The following is a 13,669-nucleotide window of genomic DNA, read 5'->3' on the forward strand; positions in this document are numbered from 1 at the left end:
ATGCAGTTGGATGGTTCCACCCACCTGGTAAACCTGTCAATTATCACCAGGCAGTATCTCTTTCTTTTCGCTCTACCATGTCTATAAAATCCATAGCTAGGTGGACAAAAGATCCTTTTGGAGTGGGGAACTTCCCTGGTTGCAGTGGAGTTCCCTTGTCTATATTATATAACAAACATGTCGCACAACGATAAATGAACTGCTTTACGTACTGATTCAAATTCAAATTTTCAAACATTCTCCTCCAGCTGTGTGTCTATGAAGAGTGATGGGTCCATGGGACAGCCAATCAACTTCAGAGAGGATGTCCTCTCTACAGAACAAAGGTAAAGCAACTAGTGGTGTCTGTTTTTTCCCTGTAGTTCTCAACATGATTAGAAAATAGCAACGTGCATTTTGACCGGGTCCAGCAGGAGAAACCATACTCACCTGTGCCCAGCTGTGTGTCTATGAAGAGTGATGGGTCCATGGGACAACCAATCAACTTCAGAGAAGGAGACAGGTTAGAACGTTCTAGCTATACTAAAATATTAACTTATTTCTGGCTCTCTTTTTCTCATTAACATGCACTTTTTTGGTTTAAAAGCTCATTACACTCTTTCAATATATTAGTATTTTTGCATTGTAATGTAAACATTTTAGACCAGGGATCGTCAACCACATTCAGCCGCAGGACGTTGTTTTTTTTTCTTGAGCGAATGGTCAGGAGGCCAAAAGATAATTACAAATAATTTGTACACTGCAAATTGACAGCAAGAAGCCCAAACAGATATAAAATGTGTATACCTTGCTAACATTTGTATACGATCACATATATCCCTATTGTGCATGGGAATACTTTGGAACAGATTTCCAAAATTAAAATCACTTTGAGCTGATTTGCTTGTGTTTTTACAGTCTTCTATGTCCAACAATAAAAATCCTATATAAAAAATCTATGAAACTTATTTTTTATCAGATAACTTGGGGGGCAAATAAAATCAATTGGGGAACCCCACCAGTTGGCGAACCCTGTTTTAGACTGTTTAGGTGTAAGCTCTCTCCATCTATTCACCGCCTATCTCACATTATGTCCACAGAGACTAACAGGAAATATCAAAGTCAGAGACCCTCAATGATCAGTCTACCCAGAGTCAGCTAACAGACCTCTCCTCCATATTCAAGTTATACTGCAATTGATATTACCATTGAACATCTAGACATATTGCAGATTGCACCTTATTCAAGGTTGTAACTTTATTCCTTTAATTCCAGTTGCTTGAGCAACATATCATCAGTTTTGTGAAAAGTGAGCTGAAGAGGCTTCTGACTCCAGATTACCCAGAAAGCTTTGACAGTCAGGAGGAAGATCAGGAAGTGGTGGATGCTGAACATCAGGAGAGCAGTGCCAGAGTGGAGACTCTGAATATCACACTGCACATCCTGAGGAACATGAACCAGAAGGAACTTGCTGATACACTTGAGAAATGTAAGAGCTCTGCCAAACACTCAATTGTTGATCACAGTCCTATTTGTTTTTCATATCAATCATCATTTACAAATAGTATGTGATTTAATGATATCTTAAACATCCTTGCATTTCCATTCAGACGAGCGTCATGATAGGTGCCAACATAAGCTCAAATCCAACCTCAGAAAAAAGTGTGAGCGTGTCTTTGAAGGAATTGCTAAGCAGGGGAATCCTACAATCTAAAATAAGATCTACACAGAGCTCTACATCACAGAGGGCGGAAGTGGAGAAGTCAACAAAGAACATGCGGTGAGACGGATTGAGACAGCATCCAGGAGACCAGTAGAGCAAGAGATGCAACGACATCTTCAAACCCTTACCTGGACAAGACAAACCTATCAGATCTGTGCTGACAAAGGGAGTCGCTGGCATTGGAAAAACGATCCCTGTGCAAAAGTTCATTCTGGACTGGGCTGAAGGAAAAGCAAATCAGGACACCCACTTCATATTTCCTCTTACTTTCCGGGAGCTGAATTTGATGAAGGAAGAAAAACACCGTTTGATGGACCTCGTCAAAAAAAAAATCATGGAGACAAAAGAATCAGGAATGTCCATCTCTGACAAGTACAATGCTTTGTTTGTCTTGGACGGTTTGGATGAGTGTCGACTCCCTCTAGACTTCCAGAACAATGAAAGCTGTTTTGATGTCACAGAGTCAACCTCAGTGGGCGTGCTTCTAACAAACCTCATCAAGGGGGATCTGCTTCCGTCTGCTCTCCTCTGGATAACCTTCCGACCAGCGGCAGCCAATCAGATCCCTCCTGAGTATGTGGACCAGGTGACAGAGGTACGAGGGTTCAATGACCCACAGAAGGAGGAGTACTTCAGGCCAACAAAATCATCACACACTTGAAGTCATCAAGGAGCCTCCACATCATGTGCCACATACAGTGAGGGAAAAAAGTATTTGATCCCCTGCTGATTTTGTACGTTTGCCCACTGACAAAGAAATTATCAGTCTATAATTTTAATGGTAGGTTTATTTGAACAGTGAGAGACAGAATAACAACAAAAATATCCAGAAAAATGCATGTCAAAAATGTTATAAATTGATTTGCATTTTAATGAGGGAAATAAGTATTTGACCCCTTCTCAATCAAAAAAGATTTCTGGCTCCCAGGTGTCTTTCATACAGGTAACGAACGGAGATTAGGAGCACACTCTTAAAGGGAGTGCTCCTAATCTCAGTTTCTTACCTGTATAAAAGATACCTGTCCACAGAAGCAATCAATCAATCAGATTCCAAACTCTCCACCATGGCCAAGACCAAAGAGCTCTCCAAGGATGTCAGGGACAAGATTGTAGACCTACACAAGGCTGGAATGGGCTACAAGACCATCGCCAAGCAGCTTGGTGAGAAGGTGACAACAGTTTCTGTGATTATTCGCAAATGGAAGAAACACAAAAGAACTGTCAATCTCCCTCAGCCTGGGGCTCCATGCAAGATCTCACCTCGTGGAGTTGCAATGATCATGAGAACGGTGAGGAATCAGCCCAGAACTACACAGGAGGATCTTGTCAATGATCTCAAGGCAGCTGGGACCATAGTCATCAAGAAAACAATTGGTAACACACTATGCCGTGAAGGACTGAAATCCTGCAGCGCCCGCAAGGTCCCCCTGCTCAAGAAAGCACATATACATGACCGTCTGAAGTTTGCCAATGAACATCTGAATGATTCAGAGGACAACTGGGTGAACGTGTTGTGGTCAGATGAGACCAAAATGGAGTTCTTTGGCATCAACCCAACTTGCCGTGTTTGGAGGAGGAGGAATGCTGCCTATGACCCCAAGAAACCATCCCCACCGTCAAACATGGAGGTGGAAACATTATGCTTTGGGGGTGTTTTTCTGCTAAAGGGACAGGACAACTTCACCGCATCAAAGGGACGATGGACGGGGCCATGTACCGTCAAATCTTGGGTGAAAACCTCCTTCCCTCAGCCAGGGTATTGAAAATGGGTCGTGGATGGGTATTCCAGCATGACAATGACCCAAAACACACGGCCAAGGCAACAAAGGAGTGGCTCAAGAAGAAGCACATTAAGGTCCTGGAGTGGCCTAGCCAGTCTCCAGACCTTAATCCCATAGAAAATCTGTGGAGGGAGCTGAAGGTTCGAGTTGCCAAACGTCAGCCTCGAAACCTTAATGACTTGAAGAAGATCTGCAAAGAGGAGTGGGACAAAATCCCTCCTGAGATGTGTGCAAACCTGGTGGCCAACTACAAGAAACGTCTGACCTCTGTGATTGCCAACAAGGGTTTTGCCACCAAGTACTAAGTCATGTTTTGCAGAGGGGTCAAATACTTATTTCCCTCATTAAAATGCAAATCAATTCATAACATTTTTGACATGCATTTTTCTGGATTTTTTTGTTGATATTCTGTCTCTCACTGTTCAAATAAACCTACCATTAAAATTATAGACTGATCATTTCTTTGTCAGTGGGCAAACGTACAAAATCAGCAGGGGATCAAATACTTTTTTCCCTCACTGTACCAGTGTTCTGTTGGATTTCAGCCACTGTTCTACAAAGATTGTTGGCTGCGGCAGAGAGTGGAGAAATCCCCCAAACTCTGTCAAAAATGTACATGCACTTCATAATGTTCCAGATGAAACAGAAGAATCTGAAATATCATGGCGGCAATGTCATTGATCCCCACTGGGATAAAGAGATAATTCTGTCACTGGGAAAACTGGCATATGAGCAGCTGGAAACAGGCAACCTGATCTTCTATGAAGAGGACCTGACAGAGTGTGGCATTGATGTCAGAGAGGCATCTGTGTATTCTGGAGTGTGCACTGAGGTCTTCAGGGAGGAGTTTGGGCTGCATCAAGGGAAGGTTTATTGCTTTGTGCATCTGATCATCCAGGAATGTCTTGCTGCTTTTTATAGGTTTCTCTCTTTCAACGATGACTTCAACACAACAAAAAACAATCAGCAGTCCATCCCCAAGAATCTGAAGAGGCGAGTCAAAATAATGCCTGCAATTCACTTCTATCAGGATGCAGTGGATAAGGCACTACAGAGTGAGAATGGCCACCTGGATCTTTTCCTCCGCTTCCTTCTTGGCCTCTCACTGCCATCAAATCAGACTGTCTTTCGAGGCCTACTAAAATGGACAGGAGGTCGCTCAAAGATTGACATGGAAACAGTTGAGGTCAACAAGAAAACAATTGATTACATCAAGGAGAAGATCCGAGAGAATGCCTCTTCAGAGAAGTGCATCAATCTGTTTCACTGTCTAAATGAGATGAATGACCCAACCCTAGTGCAGGAGATTAAGAGCTACCTGAGCTCAGGAAATGTCTCAGGAGCCAAACTCTCACCTGCACACTGGTCAGCTCTGGCCTTTGTGTTGCTGACTTCAGCAGAGGAGCTGGGTGTATTTGACTTGAAGCAATTTAGTGGATCAGATGAGGCTCTTCTGAGGCTGCTGCCAGTGGTTAAGGCATCCAAAACAGCTCTGTAAGTACTGTCCCTGTGTAATGCAAGCAGACATAAGCCAGTCATGCTCCTTCATTCAAATGAATCCCCTCTACCAACATTTCCCAGTTTCATGAGATAGCAAAGCTAGTGGGGATGAATGACTTTAAACAAGTTAGGAGTTTTTTTCACTGGCCACTTTTGCCATGGAGGAATCAAATTAGTGTGGCAATGTATTGAGTGTAAAGAGTGAAGAGATTTTCTCTCTGCAGCCTGTCAGTCTGTGGAGTCACAGAGGAAGGCTGTGCTTCTCTGGGCTCAGCTCTGAGATCAAACCCCTCTCACCTGAGAGAGCTGGATCTGAGCTACAATAACCCAGGAGACTCAGGAGTGAAGCTGCTCTCTACTGTCCTAGAGAATCCAAGTTGTAAACTGGAGACATTAAGGTGGGGTCATTTCTCTGTTTTATATATATATATATGTGTTTGTGTGTGTGTGTGTATATATATATACAGTGGGGAGAACAAGTATTTGATACACTGCTGATTTTGCAGGTTTTCCTACTTACAAAGCATGTAGAGGTCTGTAATTGTCACGCCCTGGTCTTAGTATTCTTTGTTTTCTTAATTATTTTGGTTAGGTCAGGGTGTGACATGGGGAATGTATGTGGTTTTTTTAGTGTCTAGGGTGGTTGTAAGGTTTAGGGGGTTTATTAGAGTAGTTGGGTTTATGTTTAGTATAGTAGTCTAGCTGTGTCTATGGTTGAGTGTAGGTATCTAGGAAAGTCTATGGTTGCCTGAATTGGGTCTCAATTAGAGACAGCTGGTTATTGTTGTCTCTGATTGGGAGCCATATTTAAGGCAACCATAGGCTTTAGCTGTTTGTGGGGAATTGTCTATGTTGAACGTTTGTAGCATGTGTGCGTGCACTACGTTTATAGCTTCACGGTCGTTTGTTGTTTTTGTATAGTTTGTAATAGTGTTTCGTTTCATGTTCATCTTCGTAGTAAAATAAAAGAAGATGGCTTATTTTCCACATGCTGCGTTTTGGTCCGTCTCTCCTCCACACGATCGTGACAGAATTCCCCACCATCATCGGATCAAGCAGCGTGTGCAACAACAACAGGACCCACCTACACAGGACTATTGGAATTGGGAGGAAATTCTGGACCGCGAAGTACCAGGAGAATATAACCGCCCCAAAGCTGAGCTGGAGGCAGCGAAAGCAGAGAGGCGGAGATATGAGGAGGCAGCAAGGAAACAAGGCTGGAAGCCCGTAAGTCAAACCCAAACATTTCTTGGGGGGAGGCTCTCGGGTAGTTTAGTTGGGTCAGTCGGGAGACGTGAGCCAACTCCTCCTGCTTACCGTAAGGAGCCGGTGAGGGCGGATTTGGAGGAGAGTGACGCAGAGACAGTAAAGGAGTTAATGGAGAAATTGGAGGAGAGTGTTATGAGGGATGTATTGGTTTGGTGCATGAGGCACGGCATCCGTCCGAATGAACGTGTTGGTGATTTAATGTCACCGGGAACAGCTCTCCATACTCGTCCTGAGGTGCGTGCTAGCCGTCTGGTTAAGACAGTGCCTACAGCACGCACAAAGCCTCCTGTGCGTCTCCAGAGTCCTGTGCGTCCTGTTACTGCTCCTCACACTAGCCCTGTGGTGTGTGTTCCCAGCCCAGTACCACCAGTGCTGACACCACGCACCAGGCTTCCAGTGCGTATCCAGAGCCCTGTTCCTCCTCCACGCACTCTTCCTGTGGTGCGTGTCTCCAGCCCAGTGCCTCCAGTCCCGGCACCACGCACCAAGCCTCCTGTGCGTATCCAGAGCCCTGTACGCACTGATCCTTCTCCCCGCACTCGTCCTGAGGTGCGTGCCCTCAGCCCGGTACCACCAGTTCTGGTACCACGCACCAGTCCTATAGTGCGCCTTGAGAACTCAGTGTGCCCTGTTGTTGTTCCCCGCACTAGCCTGAAGGTGCGTGTCCTTAGCCCGGTACCTCCAGTTCCGGCACCACGCACCAGGCCTACAGTGCGTCTCAGCCGGCCAGAGTCTGCCGTCTGCCCAACGGTGCCTGAACTGCCCGTCTGCCAAGCGGCGCCTGAACTGCCCGTCTGCCAAGCGGCGCCTGAACTGCCCGTCTGCCAAGCGGCGCCTGAACTGCCCGTCTGCCAAGCGGCGCCTGAACTGCCCGTCTGCCCAACGGCGCCTGAACTGCCCGTCTGCCCAACGCCGTCTGAACTGTCCGTCTGCCAAGCGCCGCATGAACTGCCCGTCTGTATTGAGCCTTCAAAGCCGCCCGTCTGCCATGAGCCTGCAAAGCCGTCCGCCAGACAGGAGCCGCTAGAGCCTTCCGCCAGACAGGAGCCGCTAGAGCCTTCCGCCAGAACGGATCAGCCAGAGCCTTCCGCCAGACCGGATCAGCCAGAGCCTTCCGCCAGACCGGATCAGCCAGAGCCTTCCGCCAGAACGGATCAGCCAGAGCCTTCCGCCAGACCGGATCAGCCAGAGCCTTCCGCCAGACCGGATCAGCCAGAGCCTTCCGCCAGACCGGATCAGCCAGAGCCTTCCGCCAGACCGGATCAGCCAGAGCCTTCCGCCAGACCGGATCAGCCAGAGCCTTCCGCCAGACCGGATCAGCCAGAGCCTTCCGCCAGACCGGATCAGCCAGAGCCTTCCGCCAGACCGGATCAGCCAGAGCCTTCCGCCAGCCATGACCAGCCAGAGCCGTCAGCGAGCCATGACCAGCCAGAGCCGTCAGCGAGCCATGACCAGCCAGAGCCGTCAGCGAGCCATGACCAGCCAGAGCCGTCAGCGAGCCATGACCAGCCAGAGCCGTCAGCGAGCCATGACCAGCCAGAGCCGTCAGCGAGCCATGACCAGCCAGAGCCATCAGCGAGCCATGACCAGCCAGAGCCGTCAGCGAGCCATGACCAGCCAGAGCCGTCAGCGAGCCATGACCAGCCAGAGCCGCCAACCAGACAGGATCTGCCAGAGCCGCCAACCAGACAGGATCTGCCAGAGCCGCCAACCAGACAGGATCTGCCAGAGCCGCCAGCCAGCCATGAGCGTCCAGAGCCGTCAGCCAGCCATGAGCGGCCAGATCCGTCAGCCAGCCATGAGCAGCCAGATCCGTCAGCCAGCCATGAGCCGTCCAGCCAGGATCCGCCAGAGCCGTCCAGCCAGGATCCGCCAGAGCCGTCATCCAGCCAGGATCCGTCCCTCAGTCCGGAGCTGCCGTCCCTCAGTCCGGAGCTGCCCCTTATCCTGGTGCTGCCCCTTATCCTGGTGCTGCCCCTTATCCTGGTGCTGCCCCTTAGTCCGGTGCTGCCCCTTAGTCCGGTGCTGCCCCTTAGTCCGGTGCTGCCCCTTAGTCCGGTGCTGCCCCTTAGTCCGGTGCTGCCCCTTAGTCCGGTGCTGCCCCTTAATCCAGTGGGGTTAATGTGGAGGGTGGCCATTTGGAGGAGGCTACGAAAGCGGGTAGTGACTATGGTGGGGTGGGGACCACGACCAGTGCCGGAGCCGCCGCCGTGGACGGAAGCCCACCCAGACCCTCCCCTAGACTTTGTGCTGGTGCGCCCGGAGTTCGCACCTTAAGGGGGGGGTTATGTCACGCCCTGGTCTTAGTATTCTTTGTTTTCTTAATTATTTTGGTTAGGTCAGGGTGTGACATGGGGAATGTATGTGGTTTTTTTAGTGTCTAGGGTGGTTGTAAGGTTTAGGGGGTTTATTAGAGTAGTTGGGTTTATGTTTAGTATAGTAGTCTAGCTGTGTCTATGGTTGAGTGTAGGTATCTAGGAAAGTCTATGGTTGCCTGAATTGGGTCTCAATTAGAGACAGCTGGTTATTGTTGTCTCTGATTGGGAGCCATATTTAAGGCAACCATAGGCTTTAGCTGTTTGTGGGGAATTGTCTATGTTGAACGTTTGTAGCATGTGTGCGTGCACTACGTTTATAGCTTCACGGTCGTTTGTTGTTTTTGTATAGTTTGTAATAGTGTTTCGTTTCATGTTCATCTTCGTAGTAAAATAAAAGAAGATGGCTTATTTTCCACATGCTGCGTTTTGGTCCGTCTCTCCTCCACACGATCGTGACAGTAATTTTTATCATAGGTACACTTCAACTGTGAGAGATGGAATTTAAAACAAAAATCCAGAAAATCACATTGTATGATTTTTAAGTAATTAATTTGCATTTTATTGCATGACATAAGTATTTGATCACCTACCAACCAGTAAGAATTCCGGCTCTCACAGACCTGTTAGTTTTTTCTTTAAGAAGCCCTCCTGTTCTCCACTCATTACCTGTATTAACTGCACCTGTTTGAACTCGTTACCTGTATAAAAGACACCTGTCCACACACTCAATCAAACAGACTCCAACCTCTCCACAATGGCCAAGACCAGAGAGCTGTGTAAGGACATCAGGGATAAAATTGTAGACCTGCACAAGGCTGGGATGGGCTACAGGACAATAGGCAAGCAGCTTGGTGAGAAGGCAACAACTGTTGGCGCAATTATTAGAAAATGGAAGAAGTTCAAGATGACGGTGAATCACCCTCGGTCTGGGTCTCCATGCAAGATCTCACCTCGTGGGGCATCAATGATCATGAGGAAGGTGAGGGATCAGCCCAGAACTACACGGCAGGACCTGGTCAATTACCTGAAGAGAGCTGGGACCACAGTCTCAAAGAAAACCATTAGTAACACACTACGCCGTCATGGATTAAAATCCTGCAGCGCACGCAAGGTCCCCCTGCTCAAGCCAGCGCATGTCCAGGCCCGTCTGAAGTTTGCCAATGACCATCTGGATGATCCAGAGGAGGAATGGGAGAAGGTCATGTGGTCTGATTAGACAAAAATATAGCTTTTTGGTCTAAACTCCACTCGCTGTGTTTGGAGGAAGAAGGATGAGTACAACCCCAAGAACACCATCCCAACTGTGAAGCATGGAGGTCGAAACATCATTCTTTGGGGATGCTTTTCTGCAAAGGGGACAGGACGACTGCACCGTATTGAGGGGAGGATGGGTGGGACCATGTATCGCGAGATCTTGGCCAACAACCTCCTTCCCTCAGTAAGAGCATTGAAGATGGGTCGTGGCTGGGTCTTCCAGCATGACAACGACCCGAAACACACAGCCAGGGCAACTAAGGAGTGGCTCCGTAAGAAGCATCTCAAGGTCCTGGAGTGGCCTAGCCAGTCTCCAGACCTGAACCCAATAGAAAATCTTTGGAGGGAGCTGACAGTCCGTATTGCCCAACGACAGCCCCGAAACCTGAAGGATCTGGAGAAGGTCTGTATGGAGGAGTGGGCCAAAATCCCTGCTGCAGTGTGTGCAAACCTGGTCAAAAACTACAGGAAACGTATGATCTCTGTAATTGCAAACAAAGGTTTCTGTACCAAATATTAAGTTCTGCTTTTCTGATGTATCAAATACTTATGTCATGCAATAAAATGCAAATTAATTACTTAAAAATCATACAATGTGATTTTCTGGATTTTTAGGTTCCGTCTCTCACAGTTGAAGTGTACCTATGATAAAAATGTCAGACCTCTACATGCTTTGTAAGTAGGAGAACCTGCAAAATCGGCAGTGTGTCAAATACTTGTTCTCCCCACTGTATATATGACTTGGCCATAGGACTCTATAGTCTTCATGTTTCTAAATGACTCTGGGCCTGCATTCACAAAATCTCTTATCACTAAGAATTATTCTCAAATGTTTTTTTTGTATGTGTGAAAATCTTACAATTATCATTATTTTGTCCTAAGTGTAATAATTTACCTGATAGTAAGTTCTGAAAACCATGAGACTTAATAAACCTGCAATATGTCAAGAGTATTCAAAAGTAATCTATACAAATTAGGAGTCATCTTTACTGCACTCAGTTGCCATGGAAGAATAAAACAAAGAACGTAATGTGTGTGGCATTGTATTGAGTGTAAAGAATTTAAAAGGTTTTCTTTCTCTGCAGCCTGTCAGCCTGTGGAGTCACAGAGGAAGGCTGTGCTTCTCTGGCCTCAGCTCTGAGATCAAACCCCTCTCAGCTGAGAGAGCTGGACCTCAGCAACAATAAACCAGGAGACTCAGGAGTGATGCAGCTCTCTGCTCTACTGGATGATCCACGCTGTAAACTGGCAACGCTAAAGTGAGCAGGGAAACTAATTGTAAACATTTCTGTTTTGAATATTGTCCCCCCCCAAAAAAATTCACTAGATATCATACATTACATAAAGATATTTTGCACAAAATACTTTTTATGTAAAAGCCTGTTTTGATATTTTACTATCAGTGTAAAATACATTGTTGATCACTGCCTGCTCATGCCACACACCCACATTAATTAATGAAATATGTATGTGTTTCTACAATGACTCAAGCTGATGGATATCATACCATCTCTTTATATCTGCAGACTATCAGACTGGTCTTACAGAGGAAGGATCTACATCTTTGACTTCAGCTCTGAGGTCAAACCCCTCCCACCTGAGCGAGCTGGACCTCAGCCAGAATACACCAATAGACTCAGGAGTGAAGCTGCTCTCTGCTGTACTAGAGGATCCACGCTGCAAACTGGAGAAATTAAGGTGACTGTTAAGATGACTAGATATAAACCTTTGATCCAGTTTCTCTACAGCAAACATTATTGTTGGTGATTTTTATAGACTGACTTGTGCACTGAATTAAGCATTACAACTGAATACTGTTCTTCACATTGTATTACATGTGAATAGGAGAATTACATAGTTGATAGTCATTATTAATGTATGTAACCAAGATCATATGAATTGAAATAACCCTAAAGTTCTGAAATACTACATCATTGTAATCATACCGTGTTGATATATCATTAATTCTCTCCACACAGCTTGTTTAACTGTGGAATTGAGGAGGAAGGTTGTGTTGCTTTGGCTTCAGCTCTGAAGTCAAACCCCTCACACCTGAGAGAGCTGGACCTCAGCTGCAATAACCCAGGAGTCTCAGGAGTGAAGCTGCTCTCTGCTGTACTGAAGCATCCACTCTGTCAGCTGGAGATACTGAAGTGAATATTATCAACTAAACATCAATAATGTTCATCTGTTTATTGAAGTGCTATTGCCACCTGTTGAACTTTCACACAAATACAACTGTATAACTATATCAAGCTTTTCTGTATACATCAGCTTGTTATCAATATGAACATAGTCTGATCATGTTGTGAGTCATGCAGTATCTTTTGTACAGCAGATGAATCACTAATCTACATTCATTACCTCACTAAAGATAATACATACATTATCTGAGTCACTGAATATCATGCCTTGTGAGTTTTAAATGAGATACTTACAGTAGTTAAGCAGTTGTAAGTTGTATCTCTAGAAATGTACTGTCGCAACTAAACATGAATCTACTTAATGGTGTTTCACACACAGCCGCCCTTACGAAAAAAGATTGCAGTATAACTGCAGTATGCTGCATCCAAAATACGTTATTTTTTTACTGCAGTGTAACTGCACTGTTACTGCAGTTTCAAAACTACAATCTTTTTTGTAAGGGTCATATCAGGCTGTTATGTATGCATCAGCCTGTTATCAACAGTATGGTTATGAACATTAGTCACAATCAGTCATGCTTTGTGTTCTAAATGAGATGGTTCTGCACATCTCTACGAATATAAAACAACCTGGTGTTTTGACATAAGCAATGCGTAACAACATGCATCATATTTTCTGCATACTCTGACTATTCTCCACCCATGCTAAACAAATCTCCAACTGCATAGAGTTGTGATAGTGAGGTGCTTCTCTCTTTCTCTGTGCAATCAGAGGAAGGCCTTGCTTCTCTGGCTTCAGCTGTGAAATCAACCCCCTCACGCATGTGGCTGCTGGATCTGAATGGGAATGATCCAGGAGACTCAGGAGTGAAATTGTTCTCAGCTGTACTGAAGGATCCACAATGAACACTGCCCAAACTGATGTAATGAATTAATCAACCACAACAAAAAATCCATTAATTTTTGGGGTTACAATATAACATACTTGGGCTCCAGCTCGCAGAAGCCATCTCCCATTGCTGTAGTGAGAGGCAGTTTGATGTACAAGTACACCCCCCGGACAGGGCGCTAGTCTATTGCAGGGCCTTACCCCCAATTTATCTCCTTAATGCTGAGTGCCAAGCCTCCGATCTCAGGGTGGACACTAACCAGCTGTTTACAAATACATACAATCCTTAATGTATAAAACATTCCATTTTAAGATAAAAGGATTCAAGAACCCTCAACATGACATTTTCCTCCAACAAAATTATGAAATACGATATTTAAGTGTCAATTGGCTCAGTATGTTGGAAAAGGGTCGACTTTTTTGCAGTTAAATCATTTTCAAATCACTCAACCCCCAAAAATGTATTAATCAATAACTAGCCTAGTAGAAAAGGCATGTCAAAGACCATTTATTTTTCTCTCTGCAGTGACTGGCTTGGAAGAACCCCTTCGCTACAACGACCCAGGAGCCTCAGCAGTGATCAAATGAACCTGTTGAAATCGATGGAAATGACATGACTGAAATTCCCCTCTAGTTCAAATATACATTTCTGATGTATCTATTGTAAAACATGTGAAATGTTTAGTATACTTGTGCAGATACTTTGTTAAAATGTAGAACTATTAGGCCTACTTATGTCCCTACATCTTGTATTTTTTTTTTTTTTTTTTTTTTTATAAATACATCAAGTTCAACTAAGATCACTAAATTGA

General features: G+C 45.5%; 1 protein-coding gene and 1 pseudogene across 4 annotated transcripts; both read left to right on the plus strand.

Annotated features, from left to right (window-relative positions):
• Nucleotides 1-2,404, plus strand: LOC139530939 (NLR family CARD domain-containing protein 3-like; annotated as a pseudogene).
• Nucleotides 2,405-4,021: 1,617 nt separating this feature from the next.
• Nucleotides 4,022-13,626, plus strand: LOC139584594 (protein NLRC3-like). 4 transcript variants are annotated; one of them, XR_011676792.1, is made up of 7 exons: nucleotides 4,022-4,977; nucleotides 5,208-5,381; nucleotides 10,910-11,083; nucleotides 11,351-11,522; nucleotides 11,804-11,977; nucleotides 12,741-12,891; nucleotides 13,384-13,626. XR_011676792.1 is itself a non-coding variant. In XM_071416631.1 (5 exons), exons 1-5 carry the CDS (start codon nucleotides 4,094-4,096, stop codon nucleotides 11,810-11,812), a joined length of 1,413 nt encoding a protein of 470 aa, XP_071272732.1. In that variant the 5' UTR covers nucleotides 4,022-4,093; the 3' UTR covers nucleotides 11,813-12,615. The 4 variants fall into 4 exon arrangements, 1 of the variants encoding a protein (XP_071272732.1); XR_011676790.1 differs by having other exon boundaries at nucleotides 12,741-13,626; XR_011676791.1 differs by lacking the exon at nucleotides 12,741-12,891.
• Nucleotides 13,627-13,669: the final 43 nt, after the last annotated feature.

The sequence above is a fragment of the Salvelinus alpinus genome, chromosome 9 (assembly GCF_045679555.1).
Source record: "Salvelinus alpinus chromosome 9, SLU_Salpinus.1, whole genome shotgun sequence".
NCBI lineage: Eukaryota > Metazoa > Chordata > Actinopteri > Salmoniformes > Salmonidae > Salvelinus > Salvelinus alpinus.

What these genes read in the sequence shown, in the direction of transcription:
- LOC139584594 (XM_071416631.1), top strand. Translation starts at nt 4,094, where the DNA reads ATGTACATGCACTTCATAATGTTCCAGATGAAACAGAAGAATCTGAAA. An exon ending in AAGGCATCCAAAACAGCTCT is followed by an intron (nt 4,978 to 5,207) that starts GTAAGTACTGTC and finishes TTCTCTCTGCAG; the next exon opens with CCTGTCAGTCTGTGGAGTCA. An exon ending in TGTAAACTGGAGACATTAAG is followed by an intron (nt 5,382 to 10,909) that starts GTGGGGTCATTT and finishes CTTTCTCTGCAG; the next exon opens with CCTGTCAGCCTGTGGAGTCA.